This window comes from Aspergillus tubingensis (assembly GCF_013340325.1).
Source record: "Aspergillus tubingensis WU-2223L DNA, scaffold_11, whole genome shotgun sequence".
Taxonomy (NCBI): Eukaryota; Fungi; Ascomycota; class Eurotiomycetes; order Eurotiales; family Aspergillaceae; genus Aspergillus; species Aspergillus tubingensis.
Genome location: NW_023336285.1, coordinates 151,317 through 178,179, shown reverse-complemented (window position 1 = coordinate 178,179; position 26,863 = coordinate 151,317). Strand labels below are relative to the sequence as shown.

The 26,863-nt window shown below is 50.4% G+C and overlaps 10 protein-coding genes across 10 annotated transcripts; 8 read left to right on the top strand and 2 right to left on the bottom strand.

The window, feature by feature from the left end:
- Nucleotides 1-1,811: 1,811 nt before the first annotated feature.
- AtWU_09376 (oligopeptide transporter) lies at nt 1,812-5,278 on the top strand (the record flags this gene model as incomplete). Its single annotated transcript, XM_035504482.1, has 14 exons — nt 1,812-2,013; nt 2,173-2,496; nt 2,555-2,611; nt 2,674-2,750; nt 2,800-2,958; nt 3,014-3,144; nt 3,195-3,477; nt 3,526-3,701; nt 3,755-4,361; nt 4,409-4,481; nt 4,529-4,710; nt 4,760-4,877; nt 4,934-5,020; nt 5,085-5,278. The coding sequence occupies 14 exons, from the start codon at nt 1,812-1,814 to the stop codon at nt 5,276-5,278; spliced, it is 2,670 nt and encodes an 889-aa protein (XP_035360375.1).
- A 1,081-nt stretch (nt 5,279-6,359) lies between these two features.
- Nucleotides 6,360-8,194, top strand: AtWU_09375 (MFS transporter; the record flags this gene model as incomplete). The annotated part of the gene is made up of 4 exons (XM_035504481.1): nt 6,360-6,664; nt 6,731-7,717; nt 7,771-7,902; nt 7,951-8,194. The coding sequence occupies 4 exons, from the start codon at nt 6,360-6,362 to the stop codon at nt 8,192-8,194; spliced, it is 1,668 nt and encodes a 555-aa protein (XP_035360374.1).
- An 865-nt stretch (nt 8,195-9,059) lies between these two features.
- On the top strand, nt 9,060-10,173 carry AtWU_09374 (DUF500-domain-containing protein; the record flags this gene model as incomplete). The annotated part of the gene is made up of 3 exons (XM_035504480.1): nt 9,060-9,117; nt 9,213-9,316; nt 9,379-10,173. 3 exons carry the CDS (start codon nt 9,060-9,062, stop codon nt 10,171-10,173), a joined length of 957 nt encoding a protein of 318 aa, XP_035360373.1.
- Nucleotides 10,174-10,801: 628 nt separating this feature from the next.
- On the top strand, nt 10,802-12,837 carry AtWU_09373 (C6 transcription factor; the record flags this gene model as incomplete). Its single annotated transcript, XM_035504479.1, has 2 exons — nt 10,802-11,194; nt 11,272-12,837. The coding sequence occupies 2 exons, from the start codon at nt 10,802-10,804 to the stop codon at nt 12,835-12,837; spliced, it is 1,959 nt and encodes a 652-aa protein (XP_035360372.1).
- Nucleotides 12,838-13,363: 526 nt separating this feature from the next.
- AtWU_09372 (NmrA/HSCARG family protein) lies at nt 13,364-14,410 on the top strand (the record flags this gene model as incomplete). Its single annotated transcript, XM_035504478.1, has 3 exons — nt 13,364-13,537; nt 13,593-14,013; nt 14,073-14,410. The coding sequence occupies 3 exons, from the start codon at nt 13,364-13,366 to the stop codon at nt 14,408-14,410; spliced, it is 933 nt and encodes a 310-aa protein (XP_035360371.1).
- Nucleotides 14,411-14,942: 532 nt separating this feature from the next.
- Nucleotides 14,943-17,069, top strand: AtWU_09371 (MFS general substrate transporter; the record flags this gene model as incomplete). Its single annotated transcript, XM_035504477.1, has 14 exons — nt 14,943-15,044; nt 15,100-15,177; nt 15,227-15,306; nt 15,350-15,431; nt 15,480-15,533; nt 15,583-15,653; nt 15,708-15,867; nt 15,929-15,982; nt 16,032-16,083; nt 16,133-16,240; nt 16,292-16,382; nt 16,429-16,552; nt 16,599-16,690; nt 16,745-17,069. The coding sequence occupies 14 exons, from the start codon at nt 14,943-14,945 to the stop codon at nt 17,067-17,069; spliced, it is 1,473 nt and encodes a 490-aa protein (XP_035360370.1).
- A 482-nt stretch (nt 17,070-17,551) lies between these two features.
- On the top strand, nt 17,552-19,241 carry AtWU_09370 (phthalate transporter; the record flags this gene model as incomplete). The annotated part of the gene is made up of 6 exons (XM_035504476.1): nt 17,552-17,785; nt 17,840-17,965; nt 18,014-18,226; nt 18,281-18,778; nt 18,829-18,921; nt 18,972-19,241. 6 exons carry the CDS (start codon nt 17,552-17,554, stop codon nt 19,239-19,241), a joined length of 1,434 nt encoding a protein of 477 aa, XP_035360369.1.
- An 884-nt stretch (nt 19,242-20,125) lies between these two features.
- AtWU_09369 (glutathione S-transferase) lies at nt 20,126-21,176 on the bottom strand (the record flags this gene model as incomplete). The annotated part of the gene is made up of 2 exons (XM_035504475.1): nt 20,126-20,571; nt 20,630-21,176. 2 exons carry the CDS (start codon nt 21,174-21,176, stop codon nt 20,126-20,128), a joined length of 993 nt encoding a protein of 330 aa, XP_035360368.1.
- Nucleotides 21,177-22,805: 1,629 nt separating this feature from the next.
- Nucleotides 22,806-23,910, bottom strand: AtWU_09368 (caleosin family protein; the record flags this gene model as incomplete). The annotated part of the gene is made up of 5 exons (XM_035504474.1): nt 22,806-22,931; nt 22,987-23,079; nt 23,142-23,303; nt 23,373-23,597; nt 23,668-23,910. 5 exons carry the CDS (start codon nt 23,908-23,910, stop codon nt 22,806-22,808), a joined length of 849 nt encoding a protein of 282 aa, XP_035360367.1.
- A 1,038-nt stretch (nt 23,911-24,948) lies between these two features.
- Nucleotides 24,949-26,568, top strand: AtWU_09367 (FAD-dependent oxidoreductase; the record flags this gene model as incomplete). Its single annotated transcript, XM_035504473.1, has 1 exon — nt 24,949-26,568. One exon carries the CDS (start codon nt 24,949-24,951, stop codon nt 26,566-26,568), a length of 1,620 nt encoding a protein of 539 aa, XP_035360366.1.
- Nucleotides 26,569-26,863: the final 295 nt, after the last annotated feature.

Sequence of the window (26,863 nt, the reverse complement as noted above, 5' to 3'; positions counted from 1 at the left end):
GGCTGATCCACGTAGAGATGCGACGTGCAAGATGAGTGGTAGCACTGCTCGAACTGACACCTAGAGAACGCTATAATGCTGTGTTGGAGGGGCAGGCACTGGTTTGCAACGATGATTTTCGCTCTCCACCGTTATTGCCGATCTTATGTCCGGCCCATGTCATCCACCGTCCCCACCGCTTGGCTCTGTGCCTGCCGTTCTTATAGACGGCATCCTCCAAGTTCATGTAGGCAGTGGAACATATTGTAAGCGACGACAACATTGAAATATTCTGGCACTTACCAGACCGTCCTGCACACCAGATTGGTACCTGCTGGGCATTATGATGGGCCACATTTCAAGGCGCATATTCTAACATCGTACCGCTCGGCGGGCGGGTTTATTATTGCTTGACTCGGTTATTATATCAGAACTCCTTGCTTTTCTGCATTTGAGACAAACGAAGAGACGATGGGTGTTGAACGGTCTTTCCCTTGCGGCACTCAAATTCAGACGGTACGCGAGGTCGGTGCAAGGGATGCATTACCCAAAAGAACAAAAAGTGAGACCGATGAGCATGGTTATAATGTAACCTCGGCTCGGACACCCCGGAAGTGGTATTGAACTTGCCCATCCCAGTTTGATTGTGGGAAAGAGTTGCTTTTTTCAAATGATTTTTGCGCAGCGCGATCGGCAAAGTCCTGGCAGCCGACTACCATTAGCGAGAAAGTATCTAGGAACATTTGGTTCCAAAATATAACCAGCCAACTGGTTGTATATATGCAGCATTAGGTTGAAAAGGGCCAGCTGACCGGGACACCAGGGCGATCGGCGTTGACCGCAGCTGAAGGTTCTCCTATCGCTCGCTCGGACACCTTCTGGCCCAAAACAATCCAATCAGGAGCTAGATGTTTCTGCTTCCTTCCATGTATATGTGAGCCATGGCCATGGTTATTCTTTCCACAATGCTTGTCGTGTATTGGCCTTGTCTTGGGAGCATCCGCTGGAATTCTCACCCCCATTTTTGTCTGGACTAAATCCTTTAAGGCTGGCGTCCGCGGCCACTGGCCAGACCTTCTCTCTTGGGATAGAACTCCGTACGTCTGGGCACAAGAATCCACACACTGACCGTGTTCGTCATTGCTGGGCCTCGTCCAGACCATGCCACTGTGGATGGAAGAGGAGTGTCTATCTACAAATGTGGTGTCAGAGTAGTTGTGGGGACCATGTAAACTAGTAAAAGAGACAAATATGACATCTTATCACCTGCCAGCTCCCTACATCTCAGTGTTGCCTTAGCTGCATTCTACTAACCAGGATGTCGGCTGATGGGAATGTAAGACCTGAATCGGGGTACTACCCCACCCCAACACACTAATTCGCTTTTTTTTTTCACTCTAATAGGGAGCAAATCAGCGTGAATTGATCACACGATTGCCACCCGCTGCAGGGAGTGACAAGGGCATGAGCGCGATGGCTACCGGGAGAATACCTCTCGAAAAGCGGGGAATGGAGTAGCAATTAGCCCTGACCAGGATTCGGAAACTCGCGGCCAATAAGCTGAACTCCGATAAGTAGATAAACGTGCTAACAAGCTTGGAGAAGATGGTTGATCGACCATCGATTAGCTTCCATCCTTAGCTCCATCCTGGCCCCTCAGCGCTGTCGGCGATAAGGCCAGTCAACGCGGTGCTCCAGCACGCCATCCAACGCCAAAAGACAGAATCAACGTCGGACCACCTTAATCAATGGATTTAGTATAGAAGACGCAAGAGTTGACCCCAATGGTGTTTGGTAGGGCTCGTCAACCCTGGATGATTGCTGCCTGCCACATGGCGACTCCTCTGGCTAAAACTTCGCGCGGGATTCCAGAACTGCGCCGAAATATGCACAATGGCCATCCGGTGTCGGGCGCTCCGATGCCACCATTGAAAGTGGATATGACTCGTGGACTGAGCGGCATGTTATCACAAACCTTCACGGTTGGTGACACTGCATCCGCTAGAGCTTCACGGTCGGTCTTGGCCTGCTGGGGTTAGGAGCAAGGGAACCAATCTGCTAAGCGTCTCCCCCGATAGGATGGTGTGCTTCACCTGCGGGTTGTTATCATTTACGGTGGGACTATCGCCAGACTGCAGCTACTCCTGCCACTTTTGTGGTACCTGCTCAATCGTTGTGACAGATAAGATGCAGGTATCCGCGGGGTCTATGGGCGCTCCTGGGTAATATTATTGACCTCGGTGCATATTTCCTTACAAAGGCTTGCTCATTCGGTCGCTCCTGCGCCAAACGTTGTCCTCTTTGTTACTCAGGAGGCAGCAGGCATGGATTCGGTTCATCATCCAGAAAATGAGGCCAAAGATGCCATCGAGACTAAGCAAGCTGGTGTCACCGATGTGGACGCCGAGCTGCTCGAGGAGAATGATGATCTGAAAAGGCAGAACATTGTCGCCGAACAGAAGGAGCTTACTCCTCTCGAGGCCTTCAAGTGGAACGTTGAGGGGGACCAATCGCCCTGTGAGTATTGCTGGCCTGTTTGGCTGATATGGTTCGTTCACTGATAGCGGTTATTCAGTTCCAGAAGTCGCTGCGTGTGTGCCAAACACCGATGATCCTACCTTACCATGCAACAGTCAGTCAATTCTGTCCAGGCGAATGGAGGGGTGTACTGGCCGACATACTGATGTAACACAGCATTCCGGGCATGGGTTCTGACCACGATATTTGTTATGGTCTTCGCGGCAGTCAATCAATTTTTCAGTCTGCGATATGTACGTGCGAACCTCCATTCGTACGTCGTGTCTGGAACTAACTGTTTAGCCATCCCTCACTGTCCAATATGTTGTCGCTCAGTTACTCGTCTACCCCATCGGACGAGGATGGGAGAGGCTGCCGCGATGGAGGATACCTCTTGGAAGATTGTCCTTTGACTTGAACCCGGGGCCGTTCAGCATCAAGGAGCATGCACTCATTACCATTGTAAGCGCAATTAAGTATACTATGGCGTTTGTACCCAAAAGTCTAATTGAACCAGTGTGTGAACATCAGTGCCTCAATTGCTTATGCCTCCAGCTCCCTCGTAGCCATCGTTATGCCACAATATTGGGGCAAGGACTACGGGGCGGGGTTCTCATTCCTATACCTCTTGACATCGCAAATGATGGGGTAAGTGTTCCAATTGCACTTCCCACCAGCACACCTGCCTGACAATATAGGTTCGGCCTTGCTGGAATGTGCCGGCGTTGGCTCGTCTATCCTGCGGCCTTGATCTGGCCTCAATCTCTATCCTCCACGGTCTTGTTCCGTGCCCTGCATGAGCCCCAAAATACCGCACCCGCCAACGGTTGGAGACTGAGTCGGTATAGCTTCTTTGGGTACGCGACTCTGTTTGCCTTTGCCATCTACTGGTTCCCCGACTACATCTGGACAACTCTTAGCGCATTTGCATTCGTCACTTGGATTGCACCGCACAACCAGAAGGTCAACACTATCTTTGGTGTAAGTCTTACATACAGTATGCTTCCATAGGCTTGCTGACATGGGTAGATGAACTCGGGTCTGGGGCTGCTGCCGCTCAGTCTGGACTGGACGCAGATTAACTACGCCGGATACCCTCTTATGACCCCTTTCTACATTACCTGCAATGCCTTTGCCGTGGTAGTCTTTTTCTACCTCTTCCTCTCCCCAATCCTATACTACAAGGATGTCTGGTTTAGCGCATAGTGAGTGCCCAACCTTGGATACACATGGAGATGTCTGTTAACAGCATGCTCAGCCTGCCTTTGCTCTCTTCTTCCACTTTCGACAACACCGGAAGCGAATACAATGTGACCCGGGTCGTCGACTCTAACGGGGATTTCGTCCTCAGTAAATACAAAGAGTATTCGCCAATGTATCTTTCCATGTCGTACACGCTCACCTACGGCTTGTCCTTCGCGGCGGTGACAGCCATTGTGGTTCACACCTACCTTTACAACGGATCCGAGATCTGGGCCAAGTTCAAGAACGCTCGTCACGGTGGTGAAGACATCCATCGTCGCTTGATGCGTGCTTACCCTGAAGTCCCAGACTGGTGGTACGGCGCGTTGTTCGTTGTCATGGCGGGCCTGGGAATCCTCACCACGAAGTATTGGGAGACGGGTTTGCCGGTCTGGGGTTTCATCGTGGTATGCTGTGGAATGGGCGTGGTACTCATTGTCCCAGAAGGCATCCTCGAGGGGACAACAAACCAGCGTATCTTCCTCAATATTATCACAGAGCTGATCGCTGGTTACGCTTGGCCGGGCAAGCCCATCGCCAACATGATGGTCAAGTGTTACGGGTATAATGCCGTTAAGCATGGAATGGATTTTGCTCAGGACCTCAAAATGGGGCAGTACATGGTGAGTCTAACTGATCGATAGCAAGCCGCAAGTATTAACAGGTCTAGAAAATTCCTCCCCGTGTCCTGTTCTTCGGACAGATATATGCCAGCATCCTCGCCACAATGACGCAGACCGGAGGTAAGGGCATGATTATTAACCAAAGAACACAAGCTGATGATAGGTAGTGCTCCGGTGGATGATGGGAAATATTTCGGGGCTATGCGATACCGACAATGCCCAGCGATTTACCTGCGCTGGCGCCAAGGTAATGTATAACGCTAGTCTAATCTGGGGTACCATTGGACCACAGCGGATGTTTCAGTCCGGGCAAGTCTATCACTCGCTGATGTACTTCTTTCTCATTGGTGTATGTTTGATCTGCTCCTCATATGTTGTATACTTGCTGATAGAGCCAGCCCGTTGTGACGGTGATTGTGTACCTGATCTACCGACGTTATCCGCAGAGTTGGGTCAAATATGTCAACGTGCCCATTTTCTTCAACGCTGCAGGAAACATTCCTCCTGCCAATACTAGTTTGTTTGCTCCTTCATACCATCCGAGCATACGAAGAAATGCTAACATGGCCCAGCACAATACTCGCTCTGGTTCATTTTCGGATTCCTGTTCAACTACCTCATTCGCAAACGTGCCTTGGCTTGGTGGAAGAAGTACAACTGTGAGTATTCCCCGTCCACCAGTGAGACGACATCAAGTGCTCAATACTAATCACTACTCAATAGACCTCTTCCAGGCAGCGATGGATACCGGTACGGCCATTGCCACCATTGTGATTTTCTTCGCCCTCGGGTACACGAACACCACCTTCAACTGGTGGGGTAATACAGTAGGATCGAACACCGACGATCAGAACTCCGTGCCATGGCTGACAGTGCCTGCCGGGGGCCATTTCGGCAAGGGGCCTGGTGAATTTTAATAGAATTTGGCCATCATGGGCACACTGTGGTGGGGTAGCATTGTGGATACACTGCCGACATAAATGTCATAGTGGAACATGGTTGCCCCGTGGATTTTAGTATAACGTTGATATATGTGTAGAACAATGAGATCAATAGTGAATATACAATAAGATGATATGGTATAAATCCAGGTGCCTACCGCCTGGAGCAAGGTTAAGGCGTAAGCAAACAAGATACTAGCGAGATCAGTGGAAGCGTGAGGAAGATGGTAGAGGAAAAGCACAATCAGAACATGGTATACTTATTCTCCGATAATCACACATCTACATTATGTATATTAAACTAAAATAGATAACCGCCGAGCATTAAGGAGCTGCCCTGATCCGACGGAACCGATTTCAGTGACGCTCTGACAACCACATGGATTGATGCAAATCATACCAGCCAATGAAGACTTATCGGTCAGCCGCATGCGTAAGGCAGTGACATCAAACGCCTCTAAACAAATTGACTAGTCCAGCCCACTTTCATCCCTTATCAACATGTCTTGTCTTTGTATACCAGAAAATTTTGTCTGCCCAACGCCTATCCTCGGATATCCTCGGTTGGTATCGGGAACAGCCACATTACCGAGCGGCTAGCCGTTGCACGAGCCACAACGCCGAGAGTATCCGCTGTCAAGCTTGGAGGGTATTATCCAGGGCAGACATCATGATTGGCTCCATGCCATCAGGAACGGAGTTGTGGCTAGTGATCAGGGCCAGAAGGGAGTATCCGTAACGGCGCGCGGAAAAAGATGGATCGGGGGGACAAGGCATTGTTGGTGTCTCGGGCTCGGGATGGGTATGGTGCCATGGCCAGAAGGTCATAGAATTGGTATGAAAACCCTGATAGTGGGTGTTTCTCCAGTATGGCAATGGGGCCCTAGTGAAGTGGGTTCTTTTTTTCTCTTTTTTGCTGGCTAGTTTGTAGCATGGGGCTCTTTAGTCACTGATACTTATATCTGGTGGTTGCCGTGTCTCTTGCCCAGGATGATTGTGAGAAACGAGCACGGTGTTGTTTCACTTGGTCTGCAGAGTGCAGTGCTATCGGCAAGCCATGGAGCACGTTACCGAACACACCAAAGAAGTCTCTCCGATTCATACTTCCGATAGTGACGATTACTCCGATGATCATCCCGATGAACATCCCGATTCCCTTGAACTTGCTCGCATCAACACATACCGTCTACAACAACGTGCTACCGTAGGGTCCACGAGAGGCCCTGAGCCTCGCCAGGAATGGCTGCCCATGGGTGCTGGGAAAGAGTATCCGCCCTCGCTTCCTGATCCGGAGAAATATGTCGTCGAGTTCGATGGTGCGGATGATCCTCTTCATCCTTGGAACTGGTCTATCTTGCGGAGGTAGGTAGGACTTGGAGAAGGAATACGTCGTCTCGATATGAAGAACACATTGCTCACCGCATCTAGGAGCGTTTTAGTCACCATCCTTTGCTATTGCACCTTCGCCACAGCCTTCACCAGTGCCGTTTTCTCTGCCGCCGTCAGTGCTGTAAGTGAGGAATACCACGTCGGTCGAGAAGTCAGCACCCTCGGAGTCACATTGTACGTTCTCGGATTCGCTGCCGGACCGACTATCTGGGCCCCGGCCTCTGAACTCATCGGACGACGCTGGCCGTTGTCCATTGGCCTCTTCGGATGCGGTATCTTTACCATTGCCTCTGCCACCGGGAAAGACATTCAGACCATCATGATCAGTCGCTTCTTCGCTGGTCTTTTTGCTGCCAGTCCCGTCTCGCTTGTCCCCGCCGTCTTTGCCGATTTGTTCAGCGCAGCGCACCGTGGAGTCGTCATGTCGATCTTCTGCATGGCAGTATTTATCGGCCCGTTCGCTGCGCCGTTTGTGGGCGGATTTATCGCCGCGAGTCCGTTGGGATGGCGCTGGACCATGTACATCTCGGCTATCATGGTCTTTCTTGCCTTCGTGCTGGTGTTCTTCTTCCTCGATGAGTCGTATGCACCTGTCATTCTGGTCCGCAAGGCTGCTGTCCTCCGTCGACAGACCCGTAACTGGGGCATCCATGCCAAGCAGGACGAGGTGGAGGTTGACATCAAAGAGTTGGTTCGGAATAACTTCACTCGTCCGTTGAGTATGCTTATCACGGAGCCGATCCTGCTTCTCATCTCGCTGTACATCTCTTTCGTATACGGCCTCATCTATGCCCTTCTCGGTGCCTACCCGGTGGTCTTCGATGACGTTTATGGAATGAGCGCGGGCGTGGGAGGACTCGCCTTTATCGGTCTTATCCTGGGAGAGCTAGTCGGAGGTGTCTTCATCCTCTGTCTGCAGGGATCTTATAAGCGCAAGCTGGCAGCAAACGGGGGCAAGCCTATTCCCGAATGGCGTCTTCCAGCTGCAATTGTCGGCGCTATTGCGTTTGCTATTGGAATGTTCTGGTGGGTAGTCCGATCTCTTAAATGCCGTGACAGATGATGCTGACCAAAACCAGGTTCGGCTGGACCGGGTACACTAACAAGATCCACTGGTTGGCTCCGACAGCAGCTGGTATCCTGATCGGGTTCGGAATCCTGTGCATCTTCCTGCAGTGCTTCAACTATATCGTTGACTGCTATCCCACTTTGTAAGTAACCTCCTCTTGCGAGCCATGACACCGTGCTAACGAGCGCAGGGCTGCATCCACCATTGCGGCGAACACTATCCTCCGGTCGGCTGTGGGCTGCGTGTTCCCGTTATTTTCGCGGCAGATGATGGTCAATTTGGGAGTGCAGTGGGCGGGAACCCTGCTGGGGTGTATTGCGGCCATTATGATTCCCATGCCCGTTGCGTTTATGATCTTTGGGCCGTGGATCCGTCAGCGGAGTAAGTTGGCTGCGTCGCCGGCTCGCGATACGGAAAAGACCAGTAATGCTTAATGTTGTTATGACTGAGAAAACTGTACATAGAATAGATTAATGATGTTATGTTTGCACCAGAAACTATCTCTTGCAGCTCGGGGACGTCCTTGAAGACCGGCACAGCTTTGGGGGAACAGGCTTCTCCCCGATCTACCCCTGCTCCGGTAGCCAGGTCGCCATGAGATTCATTCTTATCATCCTGTAGGGGTAAGGATGAGGCTATAGTGCGGTTCCTTGTCGTTTGCCAATACCAATTCAATATATAAAGTGGGGGGTATTAACAGCGTTCGGGGTAGTTGCCAGCTGCTCAAAACGGAAATATATATCTACTACTACTGCGATTATGATATCGAGATAAACCAGAGCTAATTCGGCAAGCAATTCGAAACACCCCACTGTCTCAGCCGCTTATTTGAAACAAGAGTGGCCTACAAAGCAGAAATGTAGTAGTATTCGAGAATGCACAAGTTCGTCATGAATGAGAACCCCCACCGAAGTGGTTGCTGAATTGAGATGGTCAGCGTGCATGGGACACGGCAGAGAAAGAATGATGGGATCCACTCTGGCTTGCACAAGCTGATCCTGCTGGCCCCCAATCCATTGATTTCATGCGCTGGCCGACTTTAGCTCCTCCACTCACCACGATGATCCAAGTAGCCTGGATTACTGATTGGAAGGAGCAAAGAACACCTAAATTGCGCCTCAACACAAGCCCCCCGCTAGTTAAGATAACAGAGAGTCACAATGTCGATTTTAAACCACTTCCCCCACTTGAATGAGGAGCTTGGATTTTCTGTTTCTGCGTCACTCTGCTCCTGTATCGCGAGCGAATCATTCATCGATTTTCTTCATCATAGCCTGGAATAGAAGGATCATTGCAACCATGCCGCCATTCGAGAAGCTCCGGAAAATGCACAGCCCTTTCCCGGGCTCCTTTCGCAGTAGGCTCACTCCCCCGTCTATACCACACATAGCGACGCCGGCCTGGGTTCTGCGGTTGCTACAAAAGACAGCGACTGACCAACAATTCCTGCAGGTGAATGTAACAAAGCCGCCCAGATTTTAGATGCCTTTACGAACCCATTGAACCCAGACGGCCGCGATAGTCTCATTCCCCCGAAGATCCTCGGAGCTGCCAAGGCAAGTGGCATTACAACGGTCGCGAATAATCCCCACGCCATTGACTGACCGGTCGAGCGCAGGGCTTTGCAATATTCTCTGTATCAAAACTGGGTATCGTTGGATCAGTACGAATGGGCTCGGGCATCTTAATCGCCCGCCTCGAGGAGGGCGACTGGTCTGCGCCTTCGGCCATTCTGACAGCGGGAGTTGGAGTAGGGTCCCAGGTGGGCTTGGAGGTGACCAACTTTGTATTCGTCCTCAACACAACCAGCGCCGTTCGCACATTCGCCCAGCTGGGGAGTTTGTCCCTGGGCAAGACTGCCTCGTTTGCCATGGGTCCATCGGGTAGATTTGGAGAGGTCAACGGGGTGGTCAGTGCCGGTGGAATGGCGGGCATTTTCGTCTACGGTCATAATCAGGGTTTCTTTGGTGGCTTCAGCACAGAAGGGAGCATGATTTTTGAACGCCGCGGCGCAAACCAGAAGCTATACGGAAAAAAGATCAAAGCGCGCGATTTGATCGAGGGCCAATTCCCACCTCCAGATGAGGCGGACGAGTTGATGCGCGTGTTGCGCTCCGATCTCTTTGCTCCTCGACCAGAATTGTACGCGACCTCCTCGGCATCCACTAAAGGCTCCATCTCGTCCGGACGGCCGTCACAGTCATCTGCAGGAACGGATATCCAGAAGATGCCCATCGAGATGCCCGCCAATGAGATCGTCCAGTTACCCGCCGAACTGCCCGCTGAGTTCATCGCCGAGCTCCCAGCAGAGGTGGTGCCTGACATCTACTACGACAAACCGGTTGGCTCGTCGGAGACGCTGCTGCCTGAGTTGCCCTCCGAGACAGCCTCGCTGCGGCCTGCGAAGAGTTGAATGTGTCTAGGAGAGGAACAGTATAAATAACAAGGGAACATCACTCAGATGTTGAACTCGGGAGGCAAGGACTCCCTCCCAGCACGGTCGGGGCTGCAGAAATAACGGTGAATAATCCCGGTTGGCCACGACGGGACCTCTCGTCACAGCAGCATGCACGATGCACACTGGACTACTATCCAGGAAAGGAATCTCAACCTCGCACCTAATGGTTGCTGTTGGATCGTCCCAAGTAACATCCCCCTGAGGCAAGCAAGAGCGGGTGATGGCGCCCATGGGAGGATTGGGGAGCATGAAAGTGACACACGGCGAGCAAGCTGGGACAGCGACTCTTACATTATTATCCTAGCTTCATATATAGCAGTGAAAGTAATCATATACAATGTGATGGTGGGTGCGGAGCAGACTAAGAGAGGTCAGTAATCGGTTGCTGGTTGTGTTAAAATCAGACGTCGGTGAAGATCCGCAAGACGCGACCGTGGGTTTCAATTCTCCTTCTGTCAGTGTCTCGGACCGCGCCCGATTCCTCTTTTCTCCCAACCCAACCCAATCAATCTCCAAACATCATACCCTCTGTTCCGCCAGATTCATTCTTGAAAACCCCTCTCAGGGATGGCGATGTCGCAAGATGGATGATAGTGGCACGTATCCCCGTAGCTGCATCCCCTGCAACCGCCGGAAGGTCCGATGCGACCGGAGGTTTCCCTGCGGTCGATGTGTCAAGGGCAGCGAACAATGTGTCTTTCCCGGTCCTAAACGAGCACCTCGACAGCTGAAACGCCCCCCAATTGCCGAGGTGCTGGCCCAGCTGCGACACCTGGAGCAAGAGGTCCAGCTCCTGCGCGCCCAAGCTCAGCAACCTGCGGAGGCTGGATCGGCTTCTAGCTCGTCTCCACTCGGCCATTCTCAGGAGGAGGCCGCTGGCCCACTGGAACCAGGCCAGCGGGAAGGCAGGCTGGTGGTCAAGCAAGGTAAAAGTCGTTATGTGGGGGATGCACCCTCAGCCGTGCTGGGGGATAAGGTTAGATCTCCCTTCCTCGTATAATCCTGTTCTACTCCCCACAAGGACCCTGACGGGTGTGTTCGTGATCACTATAGATCCGAGAACTACAGGACATCTGTGATGCATCATCCTCCGAGGATGAACTGGAGACCCCGCAGGCATCCGGCTTGCATTTCGCCAGTAGCCTTGGGGGCAACTGGCAGGATCACGGTTTACGAGACACCTACCTGCAGCCGGACCAGTTCCAACGCTTATGGCAAGTCTACAAAAACAATGTAGCCCCGCTACTTGCCGTTCTACACGTACCGTCTGTGGAGATCATGGTTCGTGAAGAGTCCGAGAACATCAATCCGGACCCTTCTCGCGAAGCACTCATTCTGGCCGTGTGCTTTGCTGCCATCGTAAGTTTACCCCCAGACCAGTGCATGAGCTTGGTGGGTGTAGATTGCGAAAAGGCGGTTCAGAGCTACCAGCTTGCAGTCGACCAGGCTTTGGTGAGAGCCAACTTCATCAAAGCTCAAAATATCAGTGTTCTGCAAGCTGCAGTGATCTTCTTGCTCTGCCTTCGTTGGAGGGGGGATGCCAGACTCGTCTGGGCGGCGTCTGCCGTCGTGGTTCGTGTGGCTCAGGGACAGGGCGTCCATCGCGACGGTCAAAGCCTCGGACTCAGCCCGTTTGACTCGGAAATGCGGCGTCGCTTATGGTGGCACATCTGTGTCCTGGATATGGTGTGCTCCGAAGACCAAGGAACCGACACCCAGATCCAGCCAGGCATGTTTGACACTCGACTCCCGCATAACATTGACGGGGAAGATCTGACCCCTTCGATGACTGAGCTGCCACCGGAAAAAACAGGCGCCACTGATATCACCCTCCTCATTATTCAGTGCGAGATCATCTCGGAACTCAACTGGCCAAATCGACGTAATGGTGCAAAGGATCCAGAATCCTCGGCCGATCAGGAACCGCTAGTTACCACTGTAGCGAACCGTCTGGAAAATCGGTATTTGCAACACTTGGACATCAATATCCCAATTCAATGGGTTTACGCCATGATCATTCGGTTGACCCTGTCGAAGCTGTGGTTGTACGCTCATTACAACAAAATCCCCAGCCATGGGTCTGAATCCGAATGCTCGCAAGCCGCCTGCGATGATGCCTTTCGGGCGGCCGTCGAAACCATCAAATTCACCATTCTGCTGCATACCAACGAGAGTACTTCACACTGGGCGTGGTTGTGCAAGACGTATAAGCAATGGCACACGGTCGCATTCATTCTTGCCCAGCTGTGCAACCGCCCGATCACGGCCGAGACCGATCATGCCTGGCAGGTGGTGACGGAGATCCAGCGGCAATGGGAGCAGGATGGCTCGCCTCAGAGTGTCATGCTCCGGAAGCCGCTCAAGCGGTTGATGCAACGGACAGCTTCAACTAGGGCAGCCAAAATGGGTGTATCGCCAGGCTCCTCTCTGGGCACGGAGGTTAAGGATGGTGATAGTATGGGTTCGGAGTTGATGTCTTTAGATACCAACCCTGCTCCAGGCATGGATGTCTCCCCGATCTCCCTGGATCAAGGTTTTATTCCCTCAGATGTCTATTCGCTAGGGATGGCTGGTTTTGGTGTCTCGGGCATGGAGTGGCTGTGGGAGCCATTGCTGTAACGGTCGGGCTCTCAACCCCTTTGAAGGACGTATCTGGTCGGCATAAATCAAATGTGGAAAATAATTCGACATACAATATCAATATAATCATATGTATAATTATATGTAAACGGATATGTAACGTGTATGTGAAATCGGGTTGTGGAGAAAGCGATCATGGAACATGGCCATCATGTACTTTTAGATGTGTCACGGTCGGGGTGGCGATCCCCCTCGGCATTGATCTCAAACCCGACCCTCGTCCACTTTTAGTCAGGCTTCAATGTCTCTCTTACTAACCTCGGTCCCATATGAAGCCGATATACGAGGGGTATTTTGTAATTCATCTCTCTGACATTGAAGCCGAAAGGGACATGAAAGAGACCTCAATCTTGGTCAGCTGCTGTGGGTGGCCCAGGGACATTTAATGGAGGCTTGCCCCGGGTCAATTCCATGCAGCAGAACTCTTCCATTGGCAATTACTTCAGCAGACTGAACGCAATACAAACTCAACGAACCCAACGATTCATCTACCTCTCACGACAAAATGTCCAAGATCATTACTGTCTTCGGTGCCACTGGCCAACAGGGCGGGTCCGTCATCCGCACGATCCTCAACGACCCCGAACTTTCCAAGGAATTCAAGATCCGCGGTATAACCCGCGATGCTAGCAAACCAGAAGCCCAGGCATTGGCCAAGCAGGGAGTCGAAATCCGAAATGTAAGGCTTGACATCCCATAACTCTACCACAAACCCACTCTAACAGACTACATAGGCGGACATGAACTCCAAAGGCTCTATCCGGAACGCCCTCGAGGGCAGTCACTCTGTCTTCCTTGTGACCACTCCCGCCTGGGGTATTGCTGGATCTGATGCAGAATGGGTCCACGGCAAGAACGTTGCCGACGTGGCCAAGGAGTTGAACGTCCAGCATCTCATTTTCTCTTCTCTGCTCAACGTGACAGAGACCACAGCCGGACGTCTCAAGAATGTCCATCACTTCGATCACAAAGCCCAGGTCGAGCAGTATATTCGCTCGCTGGGAGTTCCGGCTACCTTTGTCTTGCCGGGGTATTTCATGACCAATTACTCTGTTGTTGGTCTGCTGCGGAAGGGCGAGAACGGGGTATGGTCTCTTGCTTATCCTGTTGGAAAGGAGGCTAAGTTTCCGTTGATTGATATCGCGGGTGATATGGGTATGTGATCTTTAAGCCGTTTGCTCTAGTATGAGTGCCCTGACTGATAAGTTATGTAGGTAAATATATCGCCGCCTCTCTGAAGAATCGGACAGAGACACTCGGCACGCAGATCCTCGTGGCGGAGGATTACTACACTTCTACTCGCATTCTCGAAGAGTTCGAAGAGGTGACCGGACAGAAGTCCCAGTTTGTGCAGGTCGATCCCGAAACGTACAAGTCATTCATGCCGGGTCCGATGGGTCAGGAAATGCTCGAGAATCACCTCTTTATTGGAAGCCCGGGTTACTTCAATGGTCGGAGCCTCAACGAGAGTAAGGGTTTGGTGGCTAAGGCGGGGTATAAACTCACCAGCTGGAAGGAATTCTTGCAGCAGAACAAGGCTTCGTTTGCTTAGTCTACCTGCGTTCCTTGGTCAGAGCTCAGTGGTGTAGTCGTCAAATTACCCAGGATGGGATTAGGTATAATATTGTGTCATCATATTACACTGATATAATAATCGTATGGATTTGGGATGGCTTGAATCATTTTTCTTATTTGTTTGAGCGACAAATGTCTCGTAATCTTGGCGGCTGGTGGCGTAGTTAGGATACTTGACGCCGGTGCCGGATTTTACCTAATTTGATAGCTACAGTTAGAGTATTGCACTTGCATCTTTATCGGAGACGATCTTCTAGACCTCAACGTCAGCAGCTTCCTGGTCTGCTTGGCGAATAACGGCGTGCATCAGACCAATTGAGCGGGGCGGGCTATACAGAGCACGCCTTCACATCCCGCCTTGATGCCATGCCTGCAGGTCGCCGATAAGACCTCACCGAACGCGCTTTCCTCCCACGACCTTAATGTCGCTGGAAATTTATACCGGTCGTAGGCTCTAATCCGAATTCCACGGCTTTATGATTTCTCATTTTCAGTGAAAGTTCGCTAGGATGGATACGCCCGACGATAATAATAAAGGCCCTATTGATAGTGTCTCATCTGTAAACGAGCAGGTATCTGATGAGATACGGCCGGAGGATGAGAGGGCACTGGTATTATTTCCAGTCCACAACATCGGAAATGTGTGCATCGACTGACCGATTCTAGGTATGGCGACTCGACTGCTTCTTCCTCGTCGTGGGGTTTCTGGGATATGCATTCAAGTACCTGGACCAAACGAACATTGTTAGTACCCGCATGCATCACATAAACAATGTGTACTTATCATCGGCAGAGCAATGCCTACGTTTCCGGAATGGAAACAGATCTCGAACTCTATGGTAACGAGTACAATTATTTCACGACCTTCTTCAAGTATGTCATCACCTCTGACTACCGGCAATTCTGACTCCATCAGTATCGGATACATGATTATGCTCTACCCATCATGCATCATTATCTCCCACATCGGGCCAGCTATATGGCTGCCAGCATGCGAAGTAAGTCTTCGTCAGATAGGGGATTCATATAGCTGACCAAGGAAATAGGTTCTATGGGGTATACTCACCTGTTGCTTATCCACTGTCACGTCTGCTAAACAGGTATTTACCCCGAGCGTTTCGACAAGCACCGGCACAACTAATCGGTTAGGTGTATGGCTTGCGTTTTCTCATTGGCTTCTTTGAAGGTGCGACGTGGCCTGGCTACTTTACCATTATCAGGTAAGTCGCTGAATCTTCTAGATAATCAGGTAGTGAGACTATTAACAAGTAAAGTCAATGGTATCTCCCGCACGAGATGGCATTGCGTATGAGTTTGTATAACATGGCTCAGCCAGTTGGGGCAATGCTCTCGGGTGCCATGCAGGGCGCAATGTCAACCAATTTGGAAGGTGTCATGGGGCGAAGTGGTTGGAGATGGGCTTTTATCATAAACGTATGTTCGACCCGATTGTATACTCGAGATGACGAAGCTGACTAGTTCATATCCCTGGTAGGGAGTTTGCACCATATTCATTGCCTTGTTGGCATTTGTCATCCTACCTGGCTTTGTGAGAATTCCCAGCTCTTCGGGTGGGATACCCTGCTAAGTGACTATAGCCCGAAAGGCAAAATCCATTGTCCAAGATCTATCTCGGGCCGCAGCATATTAGTATGTAAAGGTTATAGGAGTTGTGGAGAAACTGGCTAAACTCATACAGAGACTGCCATTGCACGTACACGCCGCGTGGGCCGGAAACCGCAGATCGGCATCCACGTCAAAAGCTTTCTGCGTTGCTTCAGATTCTGGCATTTATGGTTGTTCGCCAGTATGCCTCCACCTCACTTTGCTGTAGCACGCATAACTGATCTTGACACAGTCGCGTGGGCAATCGGCACCGGCACAACGCCAACGAGCTACTTCAACCTCTGGCTCAAGTCGTTGAAGAACCCTAATGGATCCGCTAAATAGTATGTGTTCCTTACCATTCTATGCATCCAAGCTGATGAAATATAGCTCCGTGGCCATGCTCGACTACCTTCCGATCGCTGGCCAAGCAATCCAACTTGTCGCTGAAATCCTTTTCAGTGGGTTCAGTGACTATTTTGGAGTCAGACTGCCATTCCTCCTCTTGCATTCGGTAAGTCGGTCCTGAGTAAGCACTGCTCAGTACTGACCAAATTTAGATGATCAACATTGTATCACTCATAATCCTGACGATCCAACCGAGCAATGAGCACACCTATATGGCTGGGTGGTATATGGACTATATTGGAGCGTAAGCCTCACCTATCCAGAAGGTACGGCTGTCTAGCTGATATTTATTTTTTAGGGTCTCAACAATGCTGTTGTGTGCGTGGGCAGCTGCCCATTTGGAGACGGAGCCAGAAGTTCGCACCGTTTTGTTCGCCACCGGAACCCTCTTCGCGTATTTGCTAAGTGCCTTCCTTCCCATAGCTGCATATCCAGCATCGGAAGCTCCCCACTGGCGTATTGGAGCAAAGCTGTATCTAGGTCTTTCATGCTTGGCAGCGGTGTTGTTCGTTTGCATTCATTTTGCCTTCAAATGGGAGGAGCGAAGAAAGGCAAAAGCACGCCAGCTTGACGATTGGAATGTGACCCAAGATGAACATAGAGTCAGTCAAGGGACAGTTTAGTGGTAGTAGCGTGAAAATTTTGAACAGCTGGATAAACCAGCTTGTGACCTCCGTGGCAGCCTAGAAATTGACTTGTCTACAACGACGCCAATCAATCCTTGGCCCTGCAAATTTCACCACTTACGCAAACTGCCATGTCTCTTTTTTTCGGCTTTCGGCGTTTAGAAATGGCTGACAGAGACTATCTCCAGTCTGCAGGGCTTGGCTAGTCATATCGCTCCTTCACACGTAGTAGCTTCATGGTTAACGCCGATTTCCGACCTCGAGCTTTCCCCGCAAATGAAAATCCATCCATTAGTATAGTTTCTTTTGCTATGACCTGATAAAGCATCTATAGTCTCGAGAATTGCTTCCAATGTCGCCATCGATACCAAATTTGCATCATTGCTTTGATCATACTTTAGGTCCTACACATCTCCCTAGGAGCAAGAGCACTCCCATCAATGTAGCCGACGGTTTAGTTGCAACGTCCTCAACTCGGGATGATGGCCGACGACGACACCATCAAAGGCCTGTCCGTTGAGGCAGAGAGCTCCCGAACCGATGATACGGAGCTGACTCCACAGGAGCAGCGACGGGTTATCCGTCGAGTTGACGCCCGATTGATTGTCATGCTGGGGTTCCTGCACACCGTATCGCTGCTTGACCGGGGAAACCTGTCTACTGCAGCGGTTGCGGGAATGGAGAAGGAATTGCACCTCCAGGGTAATCAATATGTGAGTTTTTCTCTACCGTTGAAGAAACATGTCTATACTAACACAGTCGTATAGAATATCATTGCTGTCGTGTTCTTTCCTCCCTACATCTGTCTGCAAATGCTGGGTCCTGTGCTGATTCGCAGGCTGGGCCCGAAGATCTTCCTTGCGGGCATTTGCTTTATATGGGGTATTGCTATGGTAAGATATCACTGGAACACCCCTCCCGACGAAGAGCTAACCTGTTAGATGTGCGGTGGATTCGTCCACAACTGGGCTCAACTAGCTGGCATTCGAATCATCATCGGAGCCTTGGAAGCAGGGTTCTTCCCTGCTGCTGTCTATCTTATTGCGACCTGGTACACCCGCTATCAGATGCAGAAGCGATTTGCCATCTTCTACCTTCTCGGCTGTGTGGCATCGGCATTCACTGGTATTCTTTCTTATGGCATCACCTTCATGGTACGCGACCCCCATATTCTTCATTGCTTTCATGCTAAGAATTGGCTCGAACAGAACGGCCTAGGCGGCCTCACAGCCTGGCGTTGGATTTTCGTCATCCAAGGCCTCCTCACTTGCACGCTAGCAGCCATCAGCTACTTCGTGCTAATCAATTTCCTGGATCGTATGCGATCAAGCAAGAGTCGATTCCTGTCGGACCGAGAATACGACTTCATTACTCACCAGATCAACGATGACCGCGGAGACGTGAGACTCGAGCCGTTCAATCTGAAGAAATACCTTGTCGCTGCACTGGACATTAATATTTGGGGATTTGGACTAGTGTACTTCTGCACTACATCCACTGCCTATTCGATTGCATATTTTTTACCTCTGATATACAGGCAGGGAATGGGCTTTTCGATGGGAGCATCGTTGTGTCTCTTCGCTCCACCGTACGTGGCTGCAGGGATTACCATGATGGCGACATCGTGGATTGGGGATAAGTATCGGTTGCGGGGACCCATTATTGTTTTCAATGCCATGTTGGCGTTGATTGGGCTGCCTTTGATGGTCAATTCTCCCCATACGAATGTAATGGTAAACACAGCTGACAAGATTAGACCTTCACCAAGGGCAACGGGCCACGACTGGTCGGGTGCTTCCTTACTACTATGGGAGCCAACTCGAATGTTCCTGCTGCTATGGCATATCAGGTACCATTATACATCCCTCTCATCATAGTATCAGTGCTGATTGACTTTAGGCAAACAATGTCCGCGGTCAGTGGAAGCGAGCGGCCTGCAGCGCCATCTTTGTCGGTCTCGGTGCGTCGGGCGGCATGGTCGGATCTCTGGTCTTTCGGTCTCAGGATGCTCCGGAGTATCGGCCGGGAATGCTTACCTGTATTGGGTTGCAGGCTGCTGCGATAGTGCTGGTGGGGTTGTTGACCATTCGGTTGTATCTGCGCAATCGTCGCGTGGATCGGGGAGAGTTGGTTATCGGGGATCTGCCGGGGTTTCGGTATACTTATTAGCTAGTACTGTTGTTGGCTAGATTTAAGATAATGCCTTATTTATGCCGTGCAGTAGTTCGCCAAGCCTGCCCCTGATCGCCAGTCTTTGATTGACGCTAACCTGGTGGAACAATCTCGCAATTTGGATCACTCGTACTCTGGTCTATCTCGAACAAACTTCGGACAGAACATACTCCACGGTTTGTTTTTGCAGCTATGGTTTCTGGTCTTGATCCTGCAAGAACCAAAAGCGCCCATCTTATCTACTCTGAAATGGCTGTTGAAGCCTACCATACGCTTTATCCCATAGTCCATGTCCATTATTTCCGTACTTCCCTTACTGACTGACTAGCTTCAAGGGATCAGGGTGGCTAAGAGATAATAAACGAGCACCCCTGTAGCCCTCCCCGGTCTACGCCATAGTGGCTGCACTACCATATGGCTCCAGTAAAATCTAAAAACGGAGATACCCGGTCAAGCAGGCAGCGTGCTATCGATGAAGATGTAATCTCATTAGAACTTGCTCAGGAAGAGCTGAAACTCGTCTTCCAAGGAAGAATTGCTGAATGTGATGCGGAATGGGAATTGCTAGCAACTTGAGGCCGTTTTTGCAGCTGCTCGAGAGGGCGTTCCACAAGATGGATCTTGGTCATGGTTAGACAGTACAACCAAGATAAGAAGAGAGTGGACTTAAAATAGATAATATATCATTATATTAGTTAATCTATAGGTTCTTATTTTAGGTAGATAAAGTCTAATTCTAGAATTTATGATTTGAATCTATTACCAATTAATTTCAGACTACGCTGAGCTACAGTGTTGGGATATGTTACGTGTTGGGGTTCTGAAATGCCCCACTAAATTATGCATCATTTCCCCTATCCCAATTATTCATATTCTCTTATCTATTCCTCAACCCCTTCTATCGCAAACTGCCACCGAGGACAGTGGACTCGCACTTCTGAGCGTGTACCCGCGCCAATTGCTACCACGATCTCATGTGGGGTTAATGACATCAGACGCCCGATGTCTCGATGCTTGGTGCGGGAGATGATGTCATCATTTCGATAGACGGCAACCAACTGCCCCCTCTTCAGCCCGGTGGGATCCTCCTCCTCCCCAGTCGTGGCAGAGGTCATGCCCTGAGGCTCGCCAAAATCGGATGCCAGAATCTGCTTTGCTGCATCGGGTCCGGCGAGTAGAATTGGCGCCCCGGTTCTGCCTTGGCACTCCGCAAGTGTACTTTGGAACTTTCCAAGCCAGGCCCACGTGCGCGGATAGACATCGGTAGGGAAGAAATTGTTTGGCAAGGCGCCCGGCATTTTCGAAAGCCAGTCGATCAGAAAGACGGCTATAAGCAAGTTGGTGAGCTTCCGGCCTTGGGTGCCGCGAGTAGGAGTCATACGTACCATGAATGTCAGTCAAGCTGGGTTCAGGAGTATCCTGCAGCCATGTCCGTCCATCCTGCAGCAGACGCTCTAGAAAAGCAAAGTGGCCTTGCATTTCCACCAAAGACCTGGATCGGCCACTGGAGATGGCTTTTGCACTCATATCCTCCCCCCATAGCGTCATCCGATCTTGGAGGAACTTTTCGTCCTTGACAAATGGCAGCTCGGTGGGCAGCAAAGAGAAAACCGAGGGGAGCACGCATGTCTCGACCCATCGTTCGGTCAACTTCTCCAGAGCCTGCTCAGACGGCTTCGTAGCGCCCATCCGGTTTTCCGCGTACAGGACTTCCAGTTTGTCGAAAATGAGAGAGGAGTCGTAGTAAATATCTCTCCCAATCGCCATAATCGGGATCCGACGGTATCGGATGCCGAGTGGCTCAAGATCTGGCCGTGGCCATGTCATGGGCTGGTGGCATTCGCTGTATGCGATACCTCGAAGGGCCAGATAAAAGGCCACCTTGGCGCCCCAAGGGGAGCCGGGATACTGGTAAAGTACGATTCGGGGCATCTTCATCGACCTGCTTGAACCAAGTTGTTGTTCAATGTCCAAAAGCTCAGCGACAGAGGTTAGGTTCGGCATCAAGCATTTTTAAAGCAGAACCAACTTTGCGGTTCCGAATTAGTCCGACCAGACTTGTGAATGTCTCCGTGGGAGTGGGTTCGATGCTTACACAAGGCTCCCAAGTAACTAGGCCTGAACAGGACTTAGAGCCACGCTATCCGCAGAGAACCAAGGAATGATATCAGCTCTAGAACCTCCCGGCCCAACACATTTATAATCCACATACGTGACAAAGGAGACGCCTACTGAGTGCTGCAATTGAGGTCTACTAATGACCTTCCGATCAACTTCTGCAGCTTCCCGGATGCTTTCAGTCATTCCAATTGATAACTCTTCTTCTGATCGCCATCGATCAACCGAGTTGAATATGTCGATTCGTGATGAGGTTTGGTGAAGATGTGATAATACGGGGCCGCTAGTCTCTATGCTGGGGACAGTAAAAAGTTTCCTCTACTGAGTCGAAGCAGAACACCATACCCAAAAGCCCCGATAGGTGTGCCTTGCCCGTAGGCTTCCGCAGGAACCAGAAAATCCCGGACCGGGCCCGGACCAGACCCAGACTGGTCCGGAAAATGGGACTATCCCTTCATCCCAGCGCTGGTTCCGGGATATAAAATTGATCCCAATTTCCCAGCCTGGGTTCCCGGACTGGGAAATTTGGGATACACATTTACTGATTCCATCCGGACAGTTTGCTGGCTGACTGTGGGGGATTTCGGCGGTCCAAAATAATGTCAATACTCTGACCACATAGCTTCAATTGATCCCACTTCCAAACAGGCTCTTCGGACTTGGAATACACACACACACACTACATTAACGCCCGGTGGCTAAGCCGAAAGGGCAACTGAAACGATCTATCAGTACATGTCCTAATATATATATATGCTGTATCTCCTTCGAGCCCATACATATATCCCTTCACCCTATGTCCTCTCGGTTGTCAATATTATAGGGATCCTTGTGGGTTAATAAGTAATTAATAGACTGGCTTGAAGGTGCTTCTTCAAGTATTTAATATCTTATTTTTAATAGTTAAAGTATATCTACTACACTGTTGAAAATATCTTGGATTAGGAAAACTAAAAAAAACTGATAGTCCTTATTTTGATGATGTTCTTAAATTTTGTAGGTTTGTATCAGTATCTCAGATTTTAATAAATATTAATTGTACACGGTTTAAAGAGTCTGTTTTAATTATGTGGGTTGCTGCAGTGAGTAAGCAGGAGCTGCTTAGGATTGCTGGTTAAATAAGCCAGAGTAATCTGGAAGCGACTGGAGTTTTCTGGTGTGTGCTTTGTAAGTAATCTGTAAGTATCCCAGAGCGCGCACAGATTATTTACGTGCTGCCCTTATAAAAGCGGCGGCACCCCAATTGGGTAAGTAAATAGGAATTGCAGCAAAACAGTTTACTTATACACTTATTAACCGAGAGTGCTGTTTGCCTCAATTCATGTTCTGGTCTTTAATGCATGAACTCGTTGGTACTATGCTCGATGATGAAGTTATACATGAATGATGGCGATGTAATCGTTCTAAACAAGTGTACAATGATCTAATGCAATGCATGTATGCTCAGCCATCCAAATATGCATTCAAATATCCTTTCACTGTCCGCTTCACCCATAATCCAGGTCTAAAGCCCTGAGACCACCCCCGTCCTGAACGATTCGCTTCGCGTACCTTCCAGAATAATGAGCCCTGTAATAATCATTAGCTGTATTTCTCACTCCAGCCAAGGGATAGATATACATACATCATATACACCCCGCACATCTTCCTTCCATACCTTGCCGTCTTTCTCTATCAGCAACCACGTAGTACCCCATTCGAACAACGCAGCTCCCCACTAGACTCCATGTCAGTTACATCTATCTTTTGCGCGATTGGTGGAGAGAAGAGTGAACATACACCAAACGGATCAGCCGCACATCTATTCCCATGCATCATATCAAACAGCTCCCGCAACGTCAATGCGCCATCACCATCTCGATCATATTTGGCGAACATATTCTCGAACGACTGGGGAACGAAGCGCCCTTCAGGGTCGTAGGTATTGCTATCGGAGCCATGCTAACCATTCGTCCATTAGCAATCTCCCCTTAGTGAAGGCGTAAATACCCCATGGGGGTGGGTATGTACCTTTGCTTTGTGAACCGCATCCACATATACCCTAAACCACGGGTCCGGGAGATACGAATGCGCCAGACGGGTCGGATAAGAGAAGTTCAAATTGATGATCAGAACGGCTAGAAAGGAAAAGAGCATATTGAATCCTAGATCGCGGAAGCCGTTATATGTATCCCAGGGGTAGATTTGCCCGTCGCGGTCGCGGTCCCAGAAGAGGACATGTTGTTGGAGGGGTGTCTTTATCAATAACCAAATTAGTGGTATGTTCAATCGATTAAGTAGAATGGTTATTGAGGCTATTACATACAAAATCGCCAAATTGCTTTGTATAGCTCTCATCCCCGTCCGGCCGATCAATTGACGCGGTGGTGTTGGCCCGCGGCACACCCGGTTTCTCAATGTAGTCGTTGGTATAGCGAGCTGGTTGGCGGGCCGCAGTGACGGGGCATTCGGGGACAGTGGTGGAAAAGTCGACGCTGATCGAGGGTGGACGGATAGGTTTGTCAAAGTTGGGTAGTTGAGTTTCGGAGAAGGATACTTTGCGAGGCATTTTGGTGGTTATGGAATTGTCAATGGAGGCAACGGGTCGCAGGAGGTAAAATGTAAATAAAACATGGAGTAGAAGAGTCAATTGTTGGTAATGGGAGATGGCGGATTAGGAGTATCGGAAATTCGTTCGTTAGGGTTGGTTGGACTGGGTGGTGATGGCGTCATTGGTCCGGGAGTCATGGTGAGGTCATACTTGGTGTTATTGATAGTACATCACTTGAAAAGTCACCAAATTTCGTCGGTAAATTAGTGGGGGCTTATCGCCACTGAGAATGTCATGATTAATGCTTATCAGTAGCAGCATGAAACACTCCAATTGAAAGAATGTGGGGTGAATGGCTGGGAAATTTTCCGCTGAGATGGTGGGGATATATTTTCCGCCATTGAGTACTAAAGACCACCATGACTGGGTGGCTGAGTTATACGCTTAGAGGCTACCGCTATGCGCAGGTCAAGTGACAAGAGTCCTTTGTGAAGTCTAACCTACAACAAGCCATACCCTCTAGCTGGGTCGGAGCTTATGCTGTGTAACCTAAAAGATGGGACACGCAGGCCTACTTGGGGTTTGACAGTCTGCCCACAAACGAAATGGTCTTCTATGGTATCTCCACGCCCCGCATGCTACATCCACGCAGGCTGGTCTAGGCTATGCTTCCACCACCAATCTCTGGGAAATTGACTCTAAACCCGGTTTCAGGCAGATTCGAGGTCCTTGGCTCCATTGTCTCGATCCCAGAACGAACTTTATCTAGCTTTTGCACAATTCAATTCTTGGGTCCGTCGTTATGTCATCATGATGCCCCCGGGGTATATCGTCAACATAAACCCGCATTGGAACACCCAATCTTCCAGTTGATAGTGAAGGGTTGGTCTTGCTCTGCACGACCTTGCCATGTTGTATAAACTGAGCTTCCGCGGCTTCGCCTGCCATCCTGCTAGTAAGCTTACTTCGTTCAAACGCGTCAATTGTCAACTTCTGTATACTGTCTCTTCATACTCAACTTCTGCTCCCCCTCCCAAATCACGCAAACTAGCCACCATGTCCAGCCCCACCCATTGGATGAACACCTCCGGCGAGACGGACCCCGTCTGGGTTCACTCTATGCCGTACTCCAAATATCCGAAGTTCCCATCATTAAATGAGAACGTCGAAACCGAAGTCTGCATTGTCGGCTCAGGTATTGCCGGTATCTCCATTGCCTATGAGCTGGTCAATCGTGGAAAGCGAGTGACCATGATCGAGGCCCGCAATGTCCTGTCCGGCGAAAGTGGCCGTACCAGTGGCCATTTGTCCAATGCCTTGGACGATGGATACACCGAGATCCAGAAGAAGCATGGACACCAGGGTGCCAAAGCCGCCGCTGAGAGCCATACCTGGGCGCTCAAGCGAGTCGGGGAGATTTCCCGATCACTCGGAATCGAGTGCGAGTACCGCACGCTTCCAGGCTATGAGATCTCCCAGTACCCCCGTGGGGACCCAAACCATGATAAAGAGGTCTCCAGCCTGAAGAAGGAAGTTGAGCTGGCGAAGCAGCTTGGTCTTCCTGCGTCCTACCGCGATGGCCTCACCGTGAAGGGGTGGGATGGCAGCATCGACCAGCGGGACGGTGCCATTTTTGCAGACCAGGCGACGTTCCACCCGACCAAGTACTTTGTCGGCGTACTTGAGTGGCTGCAGAAGCAGCCAAACTTTCAATGCTATGCGCACACTCGCATGATGTCGTCCAGTGAGAGTGGCCTGGTGCAAGTGACAACCACAGACGGGTACACTATCACGGCCAAGGATATGGTCGAGGCGACTTGTGTGCCTCTTCAGAAACTGAGCGTCATTGCGGAGATGGAGTACATGCGCACCTACTGCATTGCCATTCGTGTTCCCAAGGGCTCGATCGAAGACTGCCTTCTGTATGACGAGGCAGAAGCATACAAGTACATTCGTTTCACCGAATGCGATGAGAATGACGACTACCTAGTGGTCGGAGGATGCGATCATAAGGTTGGCCAAGATACCACCAGTGGGCGTTTCGAGGAACTCGAGACCTGGGTCCGCGAACGCTTCACCAAGGCCGGGACAGTCGACTATAAGTGGAGTGGACAGATCTTCGAGCCTGTGGACTACATGGCATTCATTGGAAAGAACCAGGGTCTGAATCATACATACATTGTCACAGGAGACAGCGGCAACGGTCTCACACACGGCGTGCTTGCTGGTAGACTCATTGCGGACGAGATAATGGGCATTGCCAATCCATGGGCCAGCCTATACAACCCCCACCGACTGTCCAGCATCGCCAAGTCCCTGCCCAGTATGCTGGCGCATGATGTTCAAATCAATACCCAGTACAAGCGCTGGATGAAGTCCGACATCAAGGACATCGAGGATCTGGCCGTCGGCTCCGGAGGCGTGATCAAGGAGGGTCTGACGAACCCCGTAGCCGTGTACAAAGATGAGCAAGGCAAGGCGCATAAGTTCAGCGCTGTCTGTCCGCACATGAAGGCGGTGTTGAATTGGAACGACACTGAGAAGAGCTGGGATTGCCCTGTGCATGGTAGTCGCTTCAGCTGCGATGGCGTTTGTGTGGAGGGACCGTCCAAGGCGAACTTGAAGCCCATGGATTCGTTCGCTCAGAAGGAGCAGCGGGCGCAGCAAGCCATTTAGGCAGCTGAAATATTATCTATGGTTTTTTAAGGGTATTTAGTGTGTAGCATACGAAACATAAAAAGTTCTAAGACGGAATCACTCCGGATCAAATAAAAAATTCAGAAAAGTAGAGATTTAAACATTCCCGATCCACTGGAGATCACCCGGATATTGCCTGTTTGGGGCAAGAGTGCGAGTACGAATGGCATCTTACCCGAAACGGCATACGCAACGAAAACGAGGAGCACCACGTAGGGCAGAGCTTGATTTCACAGCCACGGGTCTTCAATGTGAGGTTCAGGGACAGATGCAC